Here is a 25,284-nt window from a genome sequence, read left to right on the forward strand (position 1 = left end):
GGTCCGCCCACTTTCGCCATGTTGGTGGGGGGCTGGCGGCCAGTAGGTAAGACATTCCCTCTCTTTTGTGAGCGGTCGGGAGAGCCACCGAATTTTCTGTGGTCTCCCGGCCATTGCGGGAGAATCGGCAAGTTATCTCTTTCAAAGGCTTAGTATATAATAATCACAGAAAGAGAGCTCTGTCTATATTCTCAGTAGGTATCTTACACAGGTGCTACATGCTAGAATGTGACAATACAGCAGGAAGACGCTGGAGTGTTATCGGTTGTGTGGATACAGGTTAATGGTTACATCCTTCTCTGTGTGAGCTGCTGTAGATTGCAGCCAGTTATTGATTATGAGTGAAACCTCTGAGTGACTAATGAGTAGTTGAGTGTGCTGTAGGTTTCGGTGGCTGGGGATGGTACGGGGGCAGTGGCAGAGCCCTGTTGCTGCGCAGTGCTGTGGTGGGATGGTATGGGGGCAGTGGCAGAGCCCTGTTGCTGCGCAGTGCTGTGGTGGGATGGTATGGGGTCAGTGGCAGAGCCCTGTTGCTGGGCAGTGCTGTGGTGGAATGGTATGGGGTCAGTGGCAGAGCCCCGTTGCTGGACAGTGCTGTGGCGGGATGGTATGGGGGCAGTGGCAGAGCCCTGTTGCTGGGCAGTGCTGTGGTGGGATGGTATGGGGGCAGTGGCAGAGCCCTGTTGCTGGGCAGTGCTGTGGTGGGATGGTATGGGGGCAGTGGCAGTGCTGTGGTGGGATGGTATGGGGGCAGTGGCAGAGCCCTGTTGCTGCGCAGTGCTGTGGTGGGATGGTATGGGGTCAGTGGCAGAGCCCTGTTGCTGGGCAGTGCTGTGGCGGGATGGTATGGGCGCAGTGGCAGAGCCCTGTTGCTGGGCAGTGCTGTGGTGGGATGGTATGGGGGCAGTGGCAGAGCCCTGTTGCTGGGCAGTGCTGTGGTGGGATGGTATGGGGGCAGTGGCAGTGCTGTGGTGGGATGGTATGGGGGCAGTGGCAGTGCTGTGGTGGGATGGTATGGGGCAGTGGCAGTGCTGTGGTGGCATGGTATGGGGGCAGTGCTGTGGTGGGATGGTATGGGGGCAGTGGCAGTGCTGTGGTGGGATGGTATGGGGGCAGTGGCAGAGCCCTGTTGCTGGGCAGTGCTGTAGTGGGATGATATGGGGGCAGTGGCAGAGCCCTGTTGCTGGGCAGTGCTGTGGTGGGATGGTATGGGGGCAGTGGCAGTGCTGTGGTGGGATGGTATGGGGGCAGTGGCAGAGCCCTGTTGCTGCGCAGTGCTGTGGTGGGATGGTATGGGGTCAGTGGCAGAGCCCTGTTGCTGGGCAGTGCTGTGGTGGGATGGTATGGGGGCAGTGGCAGAGCCCTGTTGCTGGGCAGTGCTGTGGCGGGATGGTATGGGGTCAGTGGCAGAGCCCTGTTGCTGGGCTGTGGTGGGATGGTATGGGGGCAGTGGCAGAGCCCTGTTGCTGGGCAGTGCTGTGGTGGGATGGTATGGGGGCAGTGGCAGTGCTGTGGTGGGATGGTATGGGGGCAGTGGCAGTGCTGTGGTGGGATGGTATGGGGCAGTGGCAGTGCTGTGGTGGCATGGTATGGGGGCAGTGCTGTGGTGGGATGGTATGGGGGCAGTGGCAGTGCTGTGGTGGGATGGTATGGGGGCAGTGGTAGTGCTGTGGTGGGATGGTATGGGCGCAGTGGCAGAGCCCTGTTGCTGTGCAGTGCTGTGGTGGGATGGTATGGGGTCAGTGGCAGAGCCCTGTTGCTGGGCAGTGCTGTGGCAGGATGGTATGGGGGCAGTGGCAGAGCCCTGTTGCTGGGCTGTGGTGGGATGGTATGGGGGCAGTGGCAGAGCCCTGTTGCTGGGCAGTGCTGTGGTGGGATGGTATGGGGGCAGTGGCAGAGCCCTGTTGCTGGGCAGTGCTGTGGTGGGATGGTATGGGGGCAGTGGCAGAGCCCTGTTGCTGGGCAGTGCTGTGGTGGGATGGTATGGGGGCAGTGCTGTGGTGGGATGGTATGGGGGCAGTGGCAGAGCCCTGTTGCTGGGCAGTGCTGTGGTGGGATGGTATGGGGGCAGTGGCAGAGCCCTGTTGCTGGGCAGTGCTGTAGTGGGATGGTATGGGGGCAGTGGCAGAGCCCTGTTGCTGGGCAGTGCTGTGGTGGGATGGTATGGGGGCAGTGGCAGAGCCCTGTTGCTGGGCAGTGCTGTGGTGGGATGGTATGGGGGCAGTGGCAGTGCTGTGGTGGGATGGTATGGGGGCAGTGCAGAGCCCTGTTGCTGGGCAGTGCTGTAGTGGGATGGTATGGGGGCAGTGGCAGAGTCCTGTTGCTGGGCAGTGCTGTGGTGGGATGGTATGGGGGCAGTGGCAGTGCTGGGATGGTATGGGGGCAGTGGCAGGGCCCTGTTGCCGGGCAGTGCTGTGGTGGGATGGTATGGGGGCAGTGGCAGTGCTGTGGTGGGATGGTAGAGTGGGTTCCTCTTGCTGGGATTGCCTGTGTTGATCTCTCTAGGATTCCTCCCTCTTCCTGCTGCTGTGTTGTTCATAACATCTGCTGGGGCTGACACAGCCAGGGTTACTGTAGGGCAGAGGCCCACGTGGGTTTGGAGGAGGGGAGGGGCTGTGTGTGTGATAGGGACAGCTAGTGTGAGCAGGAGACAGACCCCGCAGTCAGTTGAGTGGAGTTACTTGCACTTTGTTATTGTGGAGTTTGGAAGTTGGCGTGGGAGCCAGAGTGGCACATTAGTGGTCCTTACGCAGCTGTGCCCGCTGTCTCTGGTGGTGAGGAGTGACGGAGCGCAGTGCCAGGCAGCCTGGAGATAATAACCCCCACAGTGGGAAGATGAAGGAGGAGGCAGAGGATGGGGTACTTGCCATGCTACAGGATGAAGACTCTGTGGAGGAGCAGCTGATGGATGAGTCCCTGGCAGAGTGGCAGCCGGACCCTGAGCAGGAAGACGCTTTGCTCTGGTACCTGGAACAGATCCAGAGTTTCCCCCAGGAGCTCGCTGTCCAGAGTAGCTGGGAATGGGAAGATGTTCCAGCTGTGAGTGCGAGACCTATGCATGTACACACCCAGCACATACACACATCCATGCACACACACACCCAGCACATATACACATCCATGTACACACACACCCAGCACATATACACACATCTATGCTCACATACCCCTGTACATACAGTATATACACATCCATGCACACATACCCCTGTACATACAGTATATACACATCCATGCACACATACCCCTGTACACACGCAGCACATATACATACATCCATGCACACACATACCCTTATACATACAGTATATACACACATCCACGCACACATACCCATGTACATATACACACATCCATGCTCACATGCCCCTGTACATACAGTATACACACATCCATGCACACACACACCCAGCACATACACACATCCATGCACACACACACCCAGCACATACACACATCCATGCACACACACACCCAGCACATATACACACATCCATGCACACACACACCCAGCACATACACACATCCATGTACACACACACCCAGCACATACACACATCCATGTACACACACACCCAGCACATATACACACATCTATGCACACATACCCCTGTACATACAGTATATACACATCCATGCACACACACACCCAGCACATACACACATCCATGCACACACACACCCAGCACATATACACACATCCACACACACCCCCCTGTACATACAGTATATACACATCCACGCACACATACCCCTGTACATACAGTATATACACATCCATGCACACATACCCCTGTACATACAGTATATACACATTCATGCACACATACCCCTGTACATACAGTATATACACATCCATGCACACACACACCCAGCACATATACACACATCCATGCACACACCCAGCACATATACACACATCCACACACACCCCCCTGTACATACAGTATATACACATCCACGCACACATACCCCTGTACATACAGTATATACACATCCATGCACACATACCCCTGTACATACAGTATATACACATCCATGCACACATACCCCTGTACATACAGTATATACACATCCATGCACACATGCCACTGTACATACAGTATACACACATCCATGCACACATACCCCTGTACATACAGTATATACACATCCACGCACACATACCCCTGTACATACAGTATATACACATCCACGCACACATACCCCTGTACATACAGTATATACACATCCATGCACACATACCCCTGTACATACAGTATACACACATCAATGCACACATACCCCTGTACATACAGTATATACACATCCATGCACACATACCCCTGTACATACAGTATACACACATCCATGCACACATACCCCTGTACATACAGTATACACACATCCATGCACACACACCCCTGTACATACAGTATATACACATCCACGCACACATACCCCTGTACATACAGTATATACACATCCACGCACACATACCCCTGTACATACAGTATATACACATCCACGCACACATACCCCTGTACATACAGTATATACACATCCATGCACACATACCCCTGTACATACAGTATACACACATCAATGCACACATACCCCTGTACATACAGTATATACACATCCATGCACACATACCCCTGTACATACAGTATACACACATCCATGCACACATACCCCTGTACATACAGTATACACACATCCACGCACACACACCCCTGTACATACAGTATATACACATCCACGCACACATACCCCTGTACATACAGTATATACACATCCACGCACACATACCCCTGTACATACAGTATATACACATCCACGCACACATACCCCTGTACATACAGTATATACACATCCACGCACACATACCACTGTACATACAGTATATACACATCCACGCACACATACCCCTGTACATACAGTATACACACATCAATGCACACATGCCACTGTACATACAGTATACACACATCCACACACACATACCCTGTACATACAGTATATACACATCCACGCACACATACCCCTGTACATACAGTATATACACATCCATGCACACATACCCCTGTACATACAGTATACACACATCCACACACACATACCCCAGTACATACAGTATATACACATCCATGTACACATACCCCTGTACATACAGTATACACATCTATGCACACATACCCCTGTACATACAGTATACACATCTATGCACACATACCCCTGTACATACAATATACACACATCCATGCACACATACCCCTGTATATACAGTATACACACATCCATGTACACATACCCCTGTATATACAGTATACACACATCCATGTACACATACCCCTGTATATACAGTATACACACATCCATGTACACATACCCCTGTACATACAGTATATACACATCCATGCACACATACCCCTGTACATACAGCATATACACATCCATGCACACATACCCCTGTACATACAGTATACACACATACATGCACACATACCCCTGTACATACAATATATATACATACATGCACACATACCCCTGTATATACAGTATACACATCTATGCACACATACCCCTGTATATACAGTATACACATCTATGCACACATACCCCTGTACATCTCTGGCTGGCAGACTGTAGTAATTATACCTATGGCACATACCCCTGTACATCTCTGGCTGGCAGACTGTAGTTGTTATACCTATGGCACATACCCCTGTACATACAGTATATACACATCCATGCACACATTCCCCTGTACATCTCTGGCTGGCAGACTGTAGTAATGATACCTGTGGCACATACCCCTGTACATCTCTGGCTGGCAGACTGTAGTAATTATACCTATGGCACATACCCCTATACATCTCTGGCTGGCAGACTGTAGTCATACCTGTGCCACATACCCCTGTACATCTCTGGCTGGCAGACTGTAGTCATTATACCTATGGCACATACCCCTGTACATCTCTGGCTGGCAGACTGTAGTAATTATACCCATGGCACATACCCCTGTACATCTCTGGCTGTAGTAATTATACCTGTGGCCATAGGCAAACGCAGGGGGGGTTTCCATCTGCCTGGAAACCCCCCTCCCCAGCCCACACCATGACCACAATAGAAATAATAATATAATAGATTGTTACTAGTGCTGCATGTTCTTCTCAGTATCACAAATGAAATAATTAGCTTCACCTGTGGATCTTTTAATATGTATCAGCCAGTAATAAATAACCTGTGCACCAACTAGAAGATCTGGAAAACATGCACTGTTAGAAATGCAATGCTATAGAGCCCAATGTGTACATATACAGTATGTCCAGGGCAGTTCTAGGATCTTCTGCTGCTCCTCCAGGCTCCCGGACTTGCTCCAATAGTCTGGAATGGTGCCCACATCTAATATAGATACATTCAGCTCAGGCAGGATGGCCCTACTGCCGCATATAGTGTCTTACTGCGATCACTGGTCCTGTATATGCTGGAATTAATACACACATTACACTATGTATGACGCTTATTAAAGCTGGTTAAGTACTAATTCTGCCCTCTTCATTGACAGGCCGCACTCTCTGGCTGGCAGACTGTAGTCATTATACCTGTGGCACATACCCCTGTACATCTCTGGCTGGCAGACTGTAGTCATTATACCTGTGGCACATACCCCTGTACATCTCTGGCTGGCAGACTGTAGTCATTATACCTATGGCACATACCCCTCTACATCTCTGGCTGGCAGACTGTAATCATTATACCTATGGCACATACCCCTGTACATCTCTGGCTGGCAGACTGTAATCATTATACCTGTGGCACATACCCCTGTACATCTCTGGCTGGCAGACTGTAGTAATGATACCTATGGCACATACCCCTGTACATCTCTGGCTGGCAGACTGTAGTCATTATACCTATGGCACATACCGCTGTACATCTCTGGCTGGCAGACTGTAGTCATTATACCTATGGCACATACCCCTGTACATCTCTGGCTGGCAGACTGTAGTAATTATACCTGTGGCACATACCCCTGTACATCTCTGGCTGGCAGACTGTAGTAATTATACCTATGGCACATACCCCTATACATCTCTGGCTGGCAGACTGTAGTCATTGTACCTGTGGCACATACCCCTGTACATCTCTGGCTGGCAGACTGTAGTAATGATACCTATGGCACATACCCCTGTACATCTCTGGCTGGCAGACTGTAGTCATTATACCTATGGCACATACCCCTGTACATCTCTGGCTGGCAGACTGTAGTAATTATACCTATGGCACATACCTCTATACATCTCTGGCTGGCAGACTGTAGTAATTATACCTATGGCACATACCCCTATACATCTCTGGCTGGCAGACTGTAGTCATACCTGTGCCACATACCCCTGTACATCTCTGGCTGGCAGACTGTAGTCATTATACCTGTGGCACATACCCCTGTACATCTCTGGCTGGCAGACTGTAGTAATTATACCTATGGCACATACCTCTATACATCTCTGGCTGGCAGACTGTAGTCATTGTACCTATGGCACATACCCCTGTACATCTCTGGCTGGCAGACTGTAGTAATTATACCTATGGCACATACCCCTGTACATCTCTGGGTGGCAGACTGTAGTAATGATACCTATGGCACATACCCCTGTACATCTCTGGCTGGCAGACTGTAGTCATTATACCTGTGGCACATACCCCTGTACATCTCTGGCTGGCAGACTGTAGTCATTATACCTGTGGCACATACCCCTGTACATCTCTGGCTGGCAGACTGTAGTCATTATACCTATGGCACATACCCCTGTACATCTCTGGGTGGCAGACTGTAGTAATGATACCTATGGCACATACCCCTGTACATCTCTGGCTGGCAGACTGTAGTCATTATACCTATGGCACATACCCCTCTACATCTCTGGCTGGCAGACTGTAATCATTATACCTATGGCACATACCCCTGTACATCTCTGGCTGGCAGACTGTAATCATTATACCTGTGGCACATACCCCTGTACATCTCTGGCTGGCAGACTGTAGTAATGATACCTATGGCACATACCCCTGTACATCTCTGGCTGGCAGACTGTAGTCATTATACCTATGGCACATACCCCTGTACATCTCTGGCTGGCAGACTGTAGTCATTATACCTATGGCACATACCCCTGTACATCTCTGGCTGGCAGACTGTAGTAATTATACCTGTGGCACATACCCCTGTACATCTCTGGCTGGCAGACTGTAGTAATTATACCTATGGCACATACCCCTGTACATCTCTGGCTGGCAGACTGTAGTAATTATACCTATGGCACATACCCCTGTACATCTCTGGCTGGCAGACTGTAGTAATTATACCTATGGCACATACCCCTATACATCTCTGGCTGGCAGACTGTAGTCATTGTACCTGTGGCACATACCCCTGTACATCTCTGGCTGGCAGACTGTAGTAATGATACCTATGGCACATACCCCTGTACATCTCTGGCTGGCAGACTGTAGTCATTATACCTATGGCACATACCCCTGTACATCTCTGGCTGGCAGACTGTAGTAATTATACCTATGGCACATACCTCTATACATCTCTGGCTGGCAGACTGTAGTAATTATACCTATGGCACATACCCCTATACATCTCTGGCTGGCAGACTGTAGTCATACCTGTGCCACATACCCCTGTACATCTCTGGCTGGCAGACTGTAGTCATTATACCTGTGGCACATACCCCTGTACATCTCTGGCTGGCAGACTGTAGTAATTATACCTATGGCACATACCTCTATACATCTCTGGCTGGCAGACTGTAGTCATTGTACCTATGGCACATACCCCTGTACATCTCTGGCTGGCAGACTGTAGTAATGATACCTATGGCACATACCCCTGTACATCTCTGGCTGGCAGACTGTAGTCATTATACCTATGGCACATACCCCTGTACGTCTCTGGCTGGCAGACTGTAGTAATGATACCTATGGCACATACCCCTGTACATCTCTGGCTGGCAGACTGTAGTAATGATACCTATGGCACATACCCCTGTACATCTCTGGCTGGCAGACTGTAGTAATGATACCTATGGCACATACCCCTGTACATCTCTGGCTGGCAGACTGTAGTAATGATACCTATGGCACATACCCCTGTATATTTCTGTTCTGCAGCTGCGATTTGTGGCTTTACCTGGTCTTATGAATATTACTTACTTCTATAGCACCAGCATAATACATGGCACTATGGTTCCTAAGCAGGGCACTCAGCTGGCACATGTGCCAGGCTTACATACTGTAGCTGGCTGGCAGGAATGGTCTATACCTGTAGGTAATGCGGTATTGTTGGATTTAGCAGGAACCCCCCCACCACCGCATGCCAGGAACCGCTGACTGTCACACGACCAGTCGTATAACACATAGGGGTCTAGTTACTAAGCAGTGTTAGGAGACAGAGTGAAAAGTGATAAGAAAGTGCCAGCCAATCAGCTCCCAACTGTCATTTTTCAAACACAGCCTGTGAGATGGCAGTTGGGAGCTGATTGGCTGGGACCTTATCTCTTATCACTCTGTCTCCTAACACTGCTTAGTAACTAGACCCCTCAGTGATGCTGAAGTCAGTATTTCTGTATAGCACATTATCAGTTATGTTATATGGGAGGCGTTTCCTGGTGCCCTGTAGTAAGTGTGCATGCCTGTGATCGCCTCGGTAAGGGACTCAGCGTATGCGTTACAGGGCTGCCATACTGAGTACTCTTCCCGTTGGCGCAGTATATCTTGCATATATTTACGTTTGGCATTACGCCTGCTTGTATTTGGGGGAGGGGGACACGTGTAGAATGGGGTTGGATGGGGTGCTGTGTTTATGCAGGACCTGGACATGAGGCGGATGGACGCCTGAGAGCGCCCCAGTATTTGCGGTTTCTAAGGGGCAGGTGCAAATGGCGGCGGATGATGATGATCGCTGGCACTAACAAACTGCTTCGTGATAGGCCGTTTGCGAACGCCGCGCTGACTGCTCCTTGGTCCTTTGGTCGGCAGAGATTCCGCCTTTCTGAGTGTTTAAGTGATTTCTTTTTAGTTATTGTTTGCGAACGCAAGACGGGGCGATGTTCCTGCTGTATCCGGGCAGTGTTTGCACTTTAATTCATCCCTAATAGCAAATGCATTTTTTGCTTGTTAACATGGGTGAAAGGGACATACGTGTCTTTGACATGTACCTGGCTTAATTCAGACGCATATTGTGCTGTTGGCAGCTGAAAAACATCTCAAGCTCTTCACATGTGGAATCACACTATGGCGTGTGATTCCAGGCTGCATATGTGTAATAATACACTATAGCGTGTGATTCCAGGCTCCACATGTGTGATAATACACTATTGCGTGTGATTCCCGGCTCCACATGTGTGATAATACACTATGGCATGTGATTCCAGGCTCCACATGTGTGATAATACACTATGGCGTGTGACTCCAGGCTGCACATGTGTTATAATACACTATGGCGTGTGACTCCAGGCTCCACATGTGTGATAATACACTATGGCGTGTGACTCCAGGCTCCACATGTGTGATAATACACTATGGCGTGTGACTCCAGGCTCCACATGTGTGATAATACACTATGGCGTGTGACTCCAGGCTCCACATGTGTGATAATACACTATGGCGTGTGACTCCAGGCTCCACATGTGTGATAATACACTATGGCGTGTGACTCCAGGCTTCACATGTGTCATAATACACTATGGCGTGTGACTCCAGGCTCCACATGTGTCATAATACACTATGGTGTGTGACTCCAAGCTCCACATGTGTGATAATACACTATGGCGTGTGACTCCAGGCTTCACATGTGTTTAATACACTATGGCGTGTGACTCCAGGCTTCACATGTGTCATAATACACTATGGCGTGTGACTCCAGGCTCCACATGTGTCATAATATACTATGGCGTGTGACTCCACTCCAGGCTACACATGTGTCATAATACACTATGGCGTGTGAGTCCACTCCAGGCTACACATGTGTGATAATACACTATGGCGTGTGACTCCAGGCTCCACATGTGTCATAATACACTATGGCGTGTGACTTCACTCCAGGCTCCACATGTGTGATAATACACTATGGCGTGTGACTCCAGGCTCCACATGTGTCATAATACACTATGGCGTGTGACTCCACTCCAGGCTACACATGTGTGATAATACACTATGACGTGTAACTCCACTCCAGGCCACACATGTGTGATAAAACACTATGGCCTATGACTCCAGGCTGCACATGTGTGATAATACACTATGGCGTGTGACTCCACTCCACATGTGTGATAATACACTATGGCGTGTGACTCCACTCCACATGTGTGATAATATACTATGGCGTGTGACTCCAGGCTCCACATGTGTGATAATACACTATGGCGTGTGACTCCAGGCTGCACTTGTGTGATAATACACTATGGCGTGTGACTCCAGGCTCCACATGTGTAATAATACACTATGGCGTGTGACTCCAGGCTCCACACGTGTGATAATACACTATAGCGTGTGACTCCAGGCTCCACATGTGTGACAATACACTATGGCGTGTGACTCCAGGCTCCACATGTGTGATAATACACTATGGCGTGTGACTCCAGGCTCCACATGTGTAATAATACACTATGGCGTGTGACTCCAGGCTCCACACGTGTGATAATACACTATAGCGTGTGACTCCAGGCTCCACATGTGTGATAATACACTATGGCGTGTGACTCCAGGCTCCACATGTGTGATAATACACTATGGCGTGTGACTCCAGGCTCCACATGTGTAATAATACACTATGGCGTGTGACTCCAGGCTCCACACGTGTGATAATACACTATAGCGTGTGACTCCAGGCTCCACATGTGTGATAATACACTATGGCGTGTGACTCCAGGCTCCACATGTGTGATAATACACTATGGCGTGTGACTCCAGGCTCCACATGTGTGATAATACACTATGGCGTGTGACTCCAGGCTCCACATGTGTGATAATACACTATGGCGTGTGACTCCAGGCTCCACATGTCTAAGTTACTTACATATAATTGGAGCATTTTATTACTGGTTACATGTAATGCTGGGCATACACTATACAATGAATTATACTCTGTATGCGACAGACTGATCCTAAAATATCGTTCGGTCGGGCTTTCCAGATCGTCCAGCATGTCCGTCCAACGCAATATTTTGTAAGTTAAAATTGGCCGCATTGGGCAAAGTATGCGCTGGCGTGGCCGACCGACGGACATTTCCCCTGTTCCTTCACAGGGGAGGAATGGGCGTATGTCTCCTAACCAGGGGAGGTGCACAGATTTCGGGTGCCATACACTGTGAGATATCTAACAGTGTATGCCCGTGATGTCTGCAGGCTGGCAGATAAAATGTCTGTGGGTCTGATGCCAGTGTATGCCCAGCATTACTTACATCTGACACCGCCCTACACAAAGAATCACAGCTAGCTCTGCACATGAATCCGGCATGATACATTGGCCAGTGTTCCAGGGAACTGACGATCTTCCCAATCCTCACAGTGATAGATGGTAGCCTACCACGACATTCTATGTAAAGATCGCAGCGTGCGGCTGTGTTCACTCTGCGTGAGTCATGTGTGGTTGGATCTGGAGAGTCAGCTCAGCAGGTATTCACTGCAAGACCAGATATAGCAATGCAGCACAGCGTTACCATTCCTAGTGACTGGGCTCCACTAACTCACTAAACCATTATCAGAAGGGACAACGCAACGCAAGCATCATTAGAACAGAATCTTACATAAAGTAGGACACTTGTTATAAAGTGCAGCTACTGCATGTACAGCGGCGGCAGCCATTTTGATGTCACTACTTCCAAGTGAAATGGTAGGCTGCTTTGTCACGCGTATTTGCTAAGCTCACAAAATGGCTGCCTCCACTTTGAGTAGGTGACTGGGCTACTTTAATGTACGTGGCTTATGACAGGTCCTCAACGGGGTTAAGGTACTTCTTAATTCTGCTACGTATTGTGAGAGATATAATCGTTAAAATGACCAGGCGACACAATGGGCGGAGAGGGAGAGAGAGAGCAGGCTTTGTGTTCTGTGTAACAGAGGTATAGGCAGCTTATCTAAGTGCCCACAGGCGTCATGGGCTCCAGGTATGTCTGGCATCGGGGATAGGAATGCAGACGGTCTGTATGCCAGGGTAATGCTTAGCTCCCCTTCCAAATATACAGTATTCAGTTTATATCTGTAACCTGCCGCGCTCGATAATTATATATATATTATTATTATTATTATTATCCTGTATTTATATGGTGCCACAAGGGGTTCACAGCACCTTACATAGCACATAAACAGAAGCCGTGCAAACATTGCAGAACATGGGGTACTAGCTATATAAACATTGCAGAACATGGGGTACTAGCTATATAAACATTGCAGAACATGGGGTACTAGTTATATAAACATTGCAGAACATGGGGTACTAGCTATATAAACATTGCAGAACATGGGGTACTAGCTATATAAACATTGCTGAACATGGGGTACTAGCTATATACACATTGCTGAACATGGGGTACTAGCTATATAAACATTGCTGAACATGGGGTACTAGCTATATAAACATTGCTGAACATGGGGTACTAGCTATATAAACATTGCTGAACATGGGGTACTAGCTATATAAACATTGCTGAACATGGGGTACTAGCTATATAAACATTGCAGAGCATGGGGTACTAGCTATATAAACATTGCAGAACATGGGGTACAAGCTATATAAACATTGCAGAACATGGGGTACTAGCTATATAAACATTGCTGAACATGGGGTACTAGCTATATAAACATTGCTGAACATGGGGTACTAGCTATATAAACATTGCTGAACATGGGGTACTAGCTATATAAACATTGCAGAACATGGGGTACTAGCTATATAAACATTGCTGAACATGGGGTACTAGCTATATAAACATTGCAGAACATGGGGTACAAGCTATATAAACATTGCAGAACATGGGGTACTAGCTATATAAACATTGCTGAACATGGGGTACTAGCTATATAAACATTGCTGAACATGGGGTACTAGCTATATAAACATTGCTGAACATGGGGTACTAGCTATATAAACATTGCTGAACATGGGGTACTAGCTATATAAACATTGCAGAACATGGGGTACTAGCTATATAAACATTGCAGAACATGGGGTACTAGCTATATAAACATTGCTGAACATGGGGTACTAGCTATATAAACATTGCTGAACATGGGGTACTAGCTATATAAACATTGCTGAACATGGGGTACTAGCTATATAAACATTGCTGAACATGGGGTACTAGCTATATAAACATTGCAGAACATGGGGTACTAGCTATATAAACATTGCAGAACATGGGGTACAAGCTATATAAACATTGCAGAACATGGGGTACTAGCTATATAAACATTGCTGAACATGGGGTACTAGCTATATAAACATTGCTGAACATGGGGTACTAGCTATATAAACATTGCTGAACATGGGGTACTAGCTATATAAACATTGCAGAACATGGGGTACTAGCTATATAAACATTGCTGAACATGGGGTACTAGCTATATAAACATTGCAGAACATGGGGTACAAGCTATATAAACATTGCAGAACATGGGGTACTAGCTATATAAACATTGCTGAACATGGGGTACTAGCTATATAAACATTGCAGAACATGGGGTACTAGTTATATAAACATTGCTGAACATGGGGTACTAGCTATATAAACATTGCTGAACATGGGGTACTAGCTATATAAACATTGCAGAACATGGGGTACTAGCTATATAAACATTGCTGAACATGGGGTACTAGCTATATAAACATTGCAGAACATGGGGTACAAGCTATATAAACATTGCTGAACATGGGGTACTAGCTATATAAACATTGCTGAACATGGGGTACTAGCTATATAAACATTGCAGAACATGGGGTACTAGCTATATAAACATTGCTGAACATGGGGTACTAGCTATATAAACATTGCAGAACATGGGCTACAAGCTATATAAACATTGCTGAACATGGGGTACTAGCTATATAAACATTGCACAACATGGGGTACAAGCTATATAAACATTGCTGAACATGGGGTACTAGCTATATAAACATTGCTGAACATGGGGTACTAGTTATATAAACATTGCAGAACATGGGGTACTAGCTATATAAACATTGCTGAACATGGGGTACTAGCTATATAAACATTGCTGAACATGGGGTACTAGCTATATAAACATTGCTGAACATGGGGTACAAGCTATATAAACATTGCAGAACATGGGGTACTAGTTATATAAACATTGCAGAACATGGGGTACTAGCTATATAAACATTGCAGAACATGGGGTACTAGCTATATAAACATTGCAGAACATGGGGTACTAGCTATATAAACATTGCTGAACATGGGGTACTAGCTATATAAACATTGCTGAACATGGGGTACTAGCTATATACACATTGCAGAACATGGGGTACAAGCTATATAAACATTGCAGAACATGGGGTACTAGCTATATAAACATTGCTGAACATGGGGTACAAGCTATATAAACATTGCAGAACATGGGGTACTAGCTATATAAACATTGCTGAACATGGGGTACTAGCTATATACACATTGCAGAACATGGGGTACTAGCTATATAAACATTGCAGAACATGGGGTACTAGTTATATAAACATTGCAGAACATGGGGTACTAGCTATATAAACATTGCAGAACATGGGGTACTAGCTATATAAACATTGCAGAACATGGGGTACTAGCTATATAAACATTGCTGAACATGGGGTACTAGCTATATACACATTGCAGAACATGGGGTACTAGCTATATAAACATTGCAGAACATGGGGTACTAGTTATATAAACATTGCAGAACATGGGGTACAAGCTATATAAACATTGCTGAACATGGGGTACTAGCTATATAAACATTGCTGAACATGGGGTACTAGCTATATAAACATTGCAGAACATGGGGTACTAGCTATATACACATTGCAGAACATGGGGTACAAGCTATATAAACATTGCTGAACATGGGGTACTAGCTATATAAACATTGCTGAACATGGGGTACTAGCTATATAAACATTGCTGAACATGGGGTACTAGCTATATAAACATTGCTGAACATGGGGTACTAGCTATATACACATTGCAGAACATGGGGTACTAGCTATATAAACATTGCTGAACATGGGGTACTAGCTATATACACATTGCAGAACATGGGGTACAAGCTATATAAACATTGCAGAACATGGGGTACTAGCTATATAAACATTGCTGAACATGGGGTACTAGCTATATAAACATTGCTGAACATGGGGTACTAGCTATATAAACATTGCTGAACATGGGGTACTAGCTATATAAACATTGCTGAACATGGGGTACTAGCTATATAAACATTGCTGAACATGGGGTACTAGCTATATAAACATTGCTGAACATGGGGTACTAGCTATATACACATTGCAGAACATGGGGTACAAGCTATATAAACATTGCAGAACATGGGGTACTAGCTATATAAACATTGCTGAACATGGGGTACTAGCTATATAAACATTGCTGAACATGGGGTACTAGCTATATAAACATTGCTGAACATGGGGTACTAGCTATATAAACATTGCAGAACATGGGGTACTAGCTATATAAACATTGCTGAACATGGGGTACTAGCTATATAAACATTGCTGAACATGGGGTACAAGCTATATACACATTGCAGAACATGGGGTACTAGCTATATAAACATTGCTGAACATGGGGTACTAGCTATATAAACATTGCTGAACATGGGGTACTAGCTATATAAACATTGCTGAACATGGGGTACTAGCTATATAAACATTGCAGAACATGGGGTACAAGCTATATAAACATTGCAGAACATGGGGTACTAGCTATATAAACATTGCTGAACATGGGGTACTAGCTATATACACATTGCAGAACATGGGGTACTAGCTATATAAACATTGCAGAACATGGGGTACTAGTTATATAAACATTGCAGAACATGGGGTACTAGCTATATAAACATTGCAGAACATGGGGTACTAGCTATATAAACATTGCTGAACATGGGGTACTAGCTATATAAACATTGCTGAACATGGGGTACTAGCTATATACACATTGCAGAACATGGGGTACAAGCTATATAAACATTGCAGAACATGGGGTACTAGCTATATAAACATTGCTGAACATGGGGTACAAGCTATATAAACATTGCAGAACATGGGGTACTAGCTATATAAACATTGCTGAACATGGGGTACTAGCTATATACACATTGCAGAACATGGGGTACTAGCTATATAAACATTGCAGAACATGGGGTACTAGTTATATAAACATTGCAGAACATGGGGTACTAGCTATATAAACATTGCAGAACATGGGGTACTAGCTATATAAACATTGCAGAACATGGGGTACTAGCTATATAAACATTGCTGAACATGGGGTACTAGCTATATACACATTGCAGAACATGGGGTACTAGCTATATAAACATTGCAGAACATGGGGTACTAGTTATATAAACATTGCAGAACATGGGGTACAAGCTATATAAACATTGCTGAACATGGGGTACTAGCTATATAAACATTGCTGAACATGGGGTACTAGCTATATAAACATTGCTGAACATGGGGTACTAGCTATATACACATTGCAGAACATGGGGTACAAGCTATATAAACATTGCAGAACATGGGGTACTAGCTATATAAACATTGCTGAACATGGGGTACAAGCTATATAAACATTGCAGAACATGGGGTACTAGCTATATAAACATTGCAGAACATGGGGTACTAGCTATATACACATTGCTGAACATGGGGTACTAGCTATATACACATTGCAGAACATGGGGTACTAGCTATATAAACATTGCAGAACATGGGGTACTAGTTATATAAACATTGCAGAACATGGGGTACAAGCTATATAAACATTGCTGAACATGGGGTACTAGCTATATACACATTGCAGAACAAGGGGTACTAGCTATATACACATTGCAGAACATGGGGTACAAGCTATATAAACATTGCTGAACATGGGGTACTAGCTATATAAACATTGCAGAACAAGGGGTACAAGCTATATAAACATTGCTGAACATGGGGTACAAGCTATATAAACATTGCTGAACATGGGGTACTAGCTATATACACATTGCAGAACATGGGGTACTAGCTATATACACATTGCAGAACATGGGGTACTAGCTATATAAACATTGCTGAACATGGGGTACTAGCTATATACACATTGCAGAACATGGGGTACAAGCTATATAAACATTGCAGAACATGGGGTACTAGCTATATAAACATTGCTGAACATGGGGTACAAGCTATATAAACATTGCAGAGCATGGGGTACTAGTTATATAAACATTGCTGAACATGGGGTACTAGCTATATAAACATTGCACAACATGGGGTACTAGCTGTATAAACATTGCACAACATGGGGTACTAGCTATATAAACATTGCTGAACATGGGGTACAAGCTATATAAACATTGCAGAGCATGGGGTACTAGTTATATAAACATTGCTGAACATGGGGTACTAGCTGTATAAACATTGCACAACATGGGGTACTAGCTGTATAAACATTGCAGAACATGGGGTACAAGCTATATAAACATTGCTGAACATGGGGTACTAGCTATATAAACATTGCAGAACATGGGGTACTAGCTATATAAACATTGCAGAACATGGGGTACTAGCTATATAAACATTGCAGAACATGGGGTACTAGCTATATAAACATTGCAGAACATGGGGTACTAGCTATATAAACATTGCTGAACATGGGGTACTAGTTATATAAACATTGCTGAACATGGGGTACTAGCTATATAAACATTGCTGAACATGGGGTACTAGCTATATAAACATTGCAGAACATGGGGTACTAGCTATATAAACATTGCAGAACATGGGGTACAAGCTGTATAAACATTGCACAACATGGGGTACTAGCTATATAAACATTGCAGAACATGGGGTACAAGCTATATAAACATTGCAGAACATGGGGTACTAGCTATATAAACATTGCAGAACATGGGGTACTAGCTATATAAACATTGCAGAACATGGGGTACTAGCTATATAAACATTGCAGAACATGGGGTACTAGCTATATAAACATTGCAGAACATGGGGTACAAGCTATATAAACATTGCAGAACATGGGGTACAAGCTATATACACATTGCTGAACATGGGGTACTAGCTATATACACATTGCAGAACATGGGGTACAAGCTATATAAACATTGCAGAGCATGGGGTACTAGCTATATAAACATTGCAGAACATGGGGTACTAGCTATATAAACATTGCAGAACATGGGGTACTAGCTATATAAACATTGCAGAACATGGGGTACAAGCTGTATAAACATTGCAGAGCATGGAGTACTAGCTATATAAACATTGCTGAACATGGGGTACTAGCTATATAAACATTGCAGAACATGGGGTACAAGCTGTATAAACATTGCAGAGCATGGGGTACTAGCTATATAAACATTGCTGAACATGGGGTACTAGCTATATAAACATTGCAGAACATGGGGTACTAGTTATATAAACATTGCTGAACATGGGGTACTAGCTATATAAACATTGCAGAACATGGGCTACTAGCTATATAAACATTGCAGAACATGGGGTACAAGTTATATACACATTGCTGAACATGGGGTACAAGCTATATAAACATTGCAGAACATGGGGTACAAGCTGTATAAACATTGCAGAACATGGGGTACTAGCTATATAAACATTGCAGAACATGGGGTACTAGCTATATAAACATTGCAGAACATGGGGTACAAGCTATATAAACATTGCAGAACATGGGGTACAAGCTATATAAACATTGCAGAACATGGGGTACTAGCTATATAAACATTGCAGAACATGGGGTACTAGCTATATAAACATTGCTGAACATGGGGTACTAGCTATATAAACATTGCAGAACATGGGGTACTAGTTATATAAACATTGCAGAACATGGGGTACAAGCTATATAAACATTGCTGAACATGGGGTACTAGCTATATAAACATTGCTGAACATGGGGTACTAGCTATATAAACATTGCACAACATGGGGTACAAGCTATATAAACATTGCTGAACATGGGGTACTAGCTATATAAACATTGCTGAACATGGGGTACTAGTTATATAAACATTGCAGAACATGGGGTACTAGCTATATAAACATTGCTGAACATGGGGTACTAGCTATATAAACATTGCTGAACATGGGGTACTAGCTATATAAACATTGCTGAACATGGGGTACAAGCTATATAAACATTGCTGAACATGGGGTACTAGCTATATAAACATTGCAGAACATGGGGTACTAGCTATATAAACATTGCTGAACATGGGGTACAAGCTATATAAACATTGCTGAACATGGGGTACTAGCTATATAAACATTGCTGAACATGGGGTACTAGCTATATAAACATTGCTGAACATGGGGTACTAGCTATATAAACATTGCAGAACATGGGGTACTAGCTATATAAACATTGCTGAACATGGGGTACTAGCTATATACACATTGCTGAACATGGGGTACTAGCTATATAAACATTGCTGAACATGGGGTACTAGCTATATAAACATTGCTGAACATGGGGTACTAGCTATATAAACATTGCAGAACATGGGGTACTAGCTATATAAACATTGCAGAACATGGGGTACAAGCTATATAAACATTGCAGAACATGGGGTACTAGCTATATAAACATTGCTGAACATGGGGTACTAGCTATATAAACATTGCTGAACATGGGGTACTAGCTATATAAACATTGCTGAACATGGGGTACTAGCTATATAAACATTGCAGAACATGGGGTACTAGCTATATAAACATTGCTGAACATGGGGTACTAGCTATATAAACATTGCTGAACATGGGGTACTAGCTATATAAACATTGCAGAACATGGGGTACTAGCTATATAAACATTGCTGAACATGGGGTACTAGCTATATAAACATTGCTGAACATGGGGTACAAGCTATATAAACATTGCAGAACATGGGGTACTAGTTATATAAACATTGCAGAACATGGGGTACTAGCTATATAAACATTGCAGAACATGGGGTACTAGCTATATAAACATTGCAGAACATGGGGTACTAGCTATATAAACATTGCTGAACATGGGGTACTAGCTATATAAACATTGCTGAACATGGGGTACTAGCTATATACACATTGCAGAACATGGGGTACAAGCTATATAAACATTGCAGAACATGGGGTACTAGCTATATAAACATTGCTGAACATGGGGTACAAGCTATATAAACATTGCAGAACATGGGGTACTAGCTATATAAACATTGCTGAACATGGGGTACTAGCTATATACACATTGCAGAACATGGGGTACTAGCTATATAAACATTGCAGAACATGGGGTACTAGTTATATAAACATTGCAGAACATGGGGTACTAGCTATATAAACATTGCAGAACATGGGGTACTAGCTATATAAACATTGCAGAACATGGGGTACTAGCTATATAAACATTGCTGAACATGGGGTACTAGCTATATACACATTGCAGAACATGGGGTACTAGCTATATAAACATTGCAGAACATGGGGTACTAGTTATATAAACATTGCAGAACATGGGGTACAAGCTATATAAACATTGCTGAACATGGGGTACTAGCTATATAAACATTGCTGAACATGGGGTACTAGCTATATAAACATTGCAGAACATGGGGTACTAGTTATATAAACATTGCAGAACATGGGGTACAAGCTATATAAACATTGCTGAACATGGGGTACTAGCTATATAAACATTGCTGAACATGGGGTACTAGCTATATAAACATTGCTGAACATGGGGTACTAGCTATATAAACATTGCTGAACATGGGGTACTAGCTATATACACATTGCAGAACATGGGGTACTAGCTATATAAACATTGCTGAACATGGGGTACTAGCTATATACACATTGCAGAACATGGGGTACAAGCTATATAAACATTGCAGAACATGGGGTACTAGCTATATAAACATTGCTGAACATGGGGTACTAGCTATATAAACATTGCTGAACATGGGGTACTAGCTATATAAACATTGCTGAACATGGGGTACTAGCTATATAAACATTGCAGAACATGGGGTACAAGCTATATAAACATTGCAGAACATGGGGTACTAGCTATATAAACATTGCTGAACATGGGGTACTAGCTATATAAACATTGCTGAACATGGGGTACTAGCTATATAAACATTGCTGAACATGGGGTACTAGCTATATAAACATTGCAGAACATGGGGTACTAGCTATATAAACATTGCTGAACATGGGGTACTAGCTATATAAACATTGCTGAACATGGGGTACTAGCTATATAAACATTGCAGAACATGGGGTACTAGCTATATAAACATTGCTGAACATGGGGTACTAGCTATATACACATTGCAGAACATGGGGTACTAGCTATATAAACATTGCAGAACATGGGGTACTAGTTATATAAACATTGCAGAACATGGGGTACTAGCTATATAAACATTGCAGAACATGGGGTACTAGCTATATAAACATTGCTGAACATGGGGTACTAGCTATATAAACATTGCTGAACATGGGGTACTAGCTATATACACATTGCAGAACATGGGGTACAAGCTATATAAACATTGCAGAACATGGGGTACTAGCTATATAAACATTGCTGAACATGGGGTACAAGCTATATAAACATTGCAGAACATGGGGTACTAGCTATATAAACATTGCTGAACATGGGGTACTAGCTATATACACATTGCAGAACATGGGGTACTAGCTATATAAACATTGCAGAACATGGGGTACTAGTTATATAAACATTGCAGAACATGGGGTACTAGCTATATAAACATTGCAGAACATGGGGTACTAGCTATATAAACATTGCAGAACATGGGGTACTAGCTATATAAACATTGCTGAACATGGGGTACTAGCTATATACACATTGCAGAACATGGGGTACTAGCTATATAAACATTGCAGAACATGGGGTACTAGTTATATAAACATTGCAGAACATGGGGTACAAGCTATATAAACATTGCTGAACATGGGGTACTAGCTATATAAACATTGCTGAACATGGGGTACTAGCTATATAAACATTGCTGAACATGGGGTACTAGCTATATACACATTGCAGAACATGGGGTACAAGCTATATAAACATTGCAGAACATGGGGTACTAGCTATATAAACATTGCTGAACATGGGGTACAAGCTATATAAACATTGCAGAACATGGGGTACTAGCTATATAAACATTGCAGAACATGGGGTACTAGCTATATACACATTGCTGAACATGGGGTACTAGCTATATACACATTGCAGAACATGGGGTACTAGCTATATAAACATTGCAGAACATGGGGTACTAGTTATATAAACATTGCAGAACATGGGGTACAAGCTATATAAACATTGCTGAACATGGGGTACTAGCTATATACACATTGCAGAACAAGGGGTACTAGCTATATACACATTGCAGAACATGGGGTACAAGCTATATAAACATTGCTGAACATGGGGTACTAGCTATATAAACATTGCAGAACAAGGGGTACAAGCTATATAAACATTGCTGAACATGGGGTACAAGCTATATAAACATTGCTGAACATGGGGTACTAGCTATATACACATTGCAGAACATGGGGTACTAGCTATATACACATTGCAGAACATGGGGTACTAGCTATATAAACATTGCTGAACATGGGGTACTAGCTATATACACATTGCAGAACATGGGGTACAAGCTATATAAACATTGCAGAACATGGGGTACTAGCTATATAAACATTGCTGAACATGGGGTACAAGCTATATAAACATTGCAGAGCATGGGGTACTAGTTATATAAACATTGCTGAACATGGGGTACTAGCTATATAAACATTGCACAACATGGGGTACTAGCTGTATAAACATTGCACAACATGGGGTACTAGCTATATAAACATTGCTGAACATGGGGTACAAGCTATATAAACATTGCAGAGCATGGGGTACTAGTTATATAAACATTGCTGAACATGGGGTACTAGCTATATAAACATTGCACAACATGGGGTACTAGCTGTATAAACATTGCAGAACATGGGGTACAAGCTATATAAACATTGCTGAACATGGGGTACTAGCTATATAAACATTGCAGAACATGGGGTACAAGCTATATAAACATTGCAGAACATGGGGTACTAGCTATATAAACATTGCAGAACATGGGGTACTAGCTATATAAACATTGCAGAACATGGGGTACTAGCTATATAAACATTGCAGAACATGGGGTACTAGCTATATAAACATTGCTGAACATGGGGTACTAGTTATATAAACATTGCTGAACATGGGGTACTAGCTATATAAACATTGCTGAACATGGGGTACTAGCTATATAAACATTGCAGAACATGGGGTACTAGCTATATAAACATTGCAGAACATGGGGTACAAGCTGTATAAACATTGCACAACATGGGGTACTAGCTATATAAACATTGCAGAACATGGGGTACAAGCTATATAAACATTGCAGAACATGGGGTACTAGCTATATAAACATTGCAGAACATGGGGTACTAGCTATATAAACATTGCAGAACATGGGGTACTAGCTATATAAACATTGCAGAACATGGGGTACTAGCTATATAAACATTGCAGAACATGGGGTACAAGCTATATAAACATTGCAGAACATGGGGTACAAGCTATATACACATTGCTGAACATGGGGTACTAGCTATATACACATTGCAGAACATGGGGTACAAGCTATATAAACATTGCAGAGCATGGGGTACTAGCTATATAAACATTGCAGAACATGGGGTACTAGCTATATAAACATTGCAGAACATGGGGTACTAGCTATATAAACATTGCAGAACATGGGGTACAAGCTGTATAAACATTGCAGAGCATGGAGTACTAGCTATATAAACATTGCTGAACATGGGGTACTAGCTATATAAACATTGCAGAACATGGGGTACAAGCTGTATAAACATTGCAGAGCATGGGGTACTAGCTATATAAACATTGC

At 44.0% G+C, this 25,284-nt stretch overlaps 1 protein-coding gene across 6 annotated transcripts in view; it reads left to right on the forward strand.

Moving 5' to 3' along the window:
- Positions 1-25,284, forward strand: part of GRAMD1B (GRAM domain containing 1B) — a 690,584-nt gene that overhangs the window by 608,985 nt on the left and 56,315 nt on the right. Inside the window, exon 1 of one of the 6 annotated variants that reach the window (XM_088457146.1) lies at positions 2,634-3,039. The exons of the other annotated variants lie outside the window; for them this stretch is intronic. Coding sequence (XP_088313272.1) covers positions 2,836-3,039 — 204 coding nt within the window. The 5' untranslated portion in view covers positions 2,634-2,835. Of the gene's footprint in view, positions 1-2,633; positions 3,040-25,284 lie in introns of those variants that run through there. 6 annotated transcript variants of the gene reach the window in all.

Source organism: Taudactylus pleione, unplaced genomic scaffold (assembly GCF_031769625.1).
Source record: "Taudactylus pleione unplaced genomic scaffold, aTauple2 ptg000740l, whole genome shotgun sequence".
NCBI classification, from domain to species: Eukaryota; Metazoa; Chordata; class Amphibia; order Anura; family Myobatrachidae; genus Taudactylus; species Taudactylus pleione.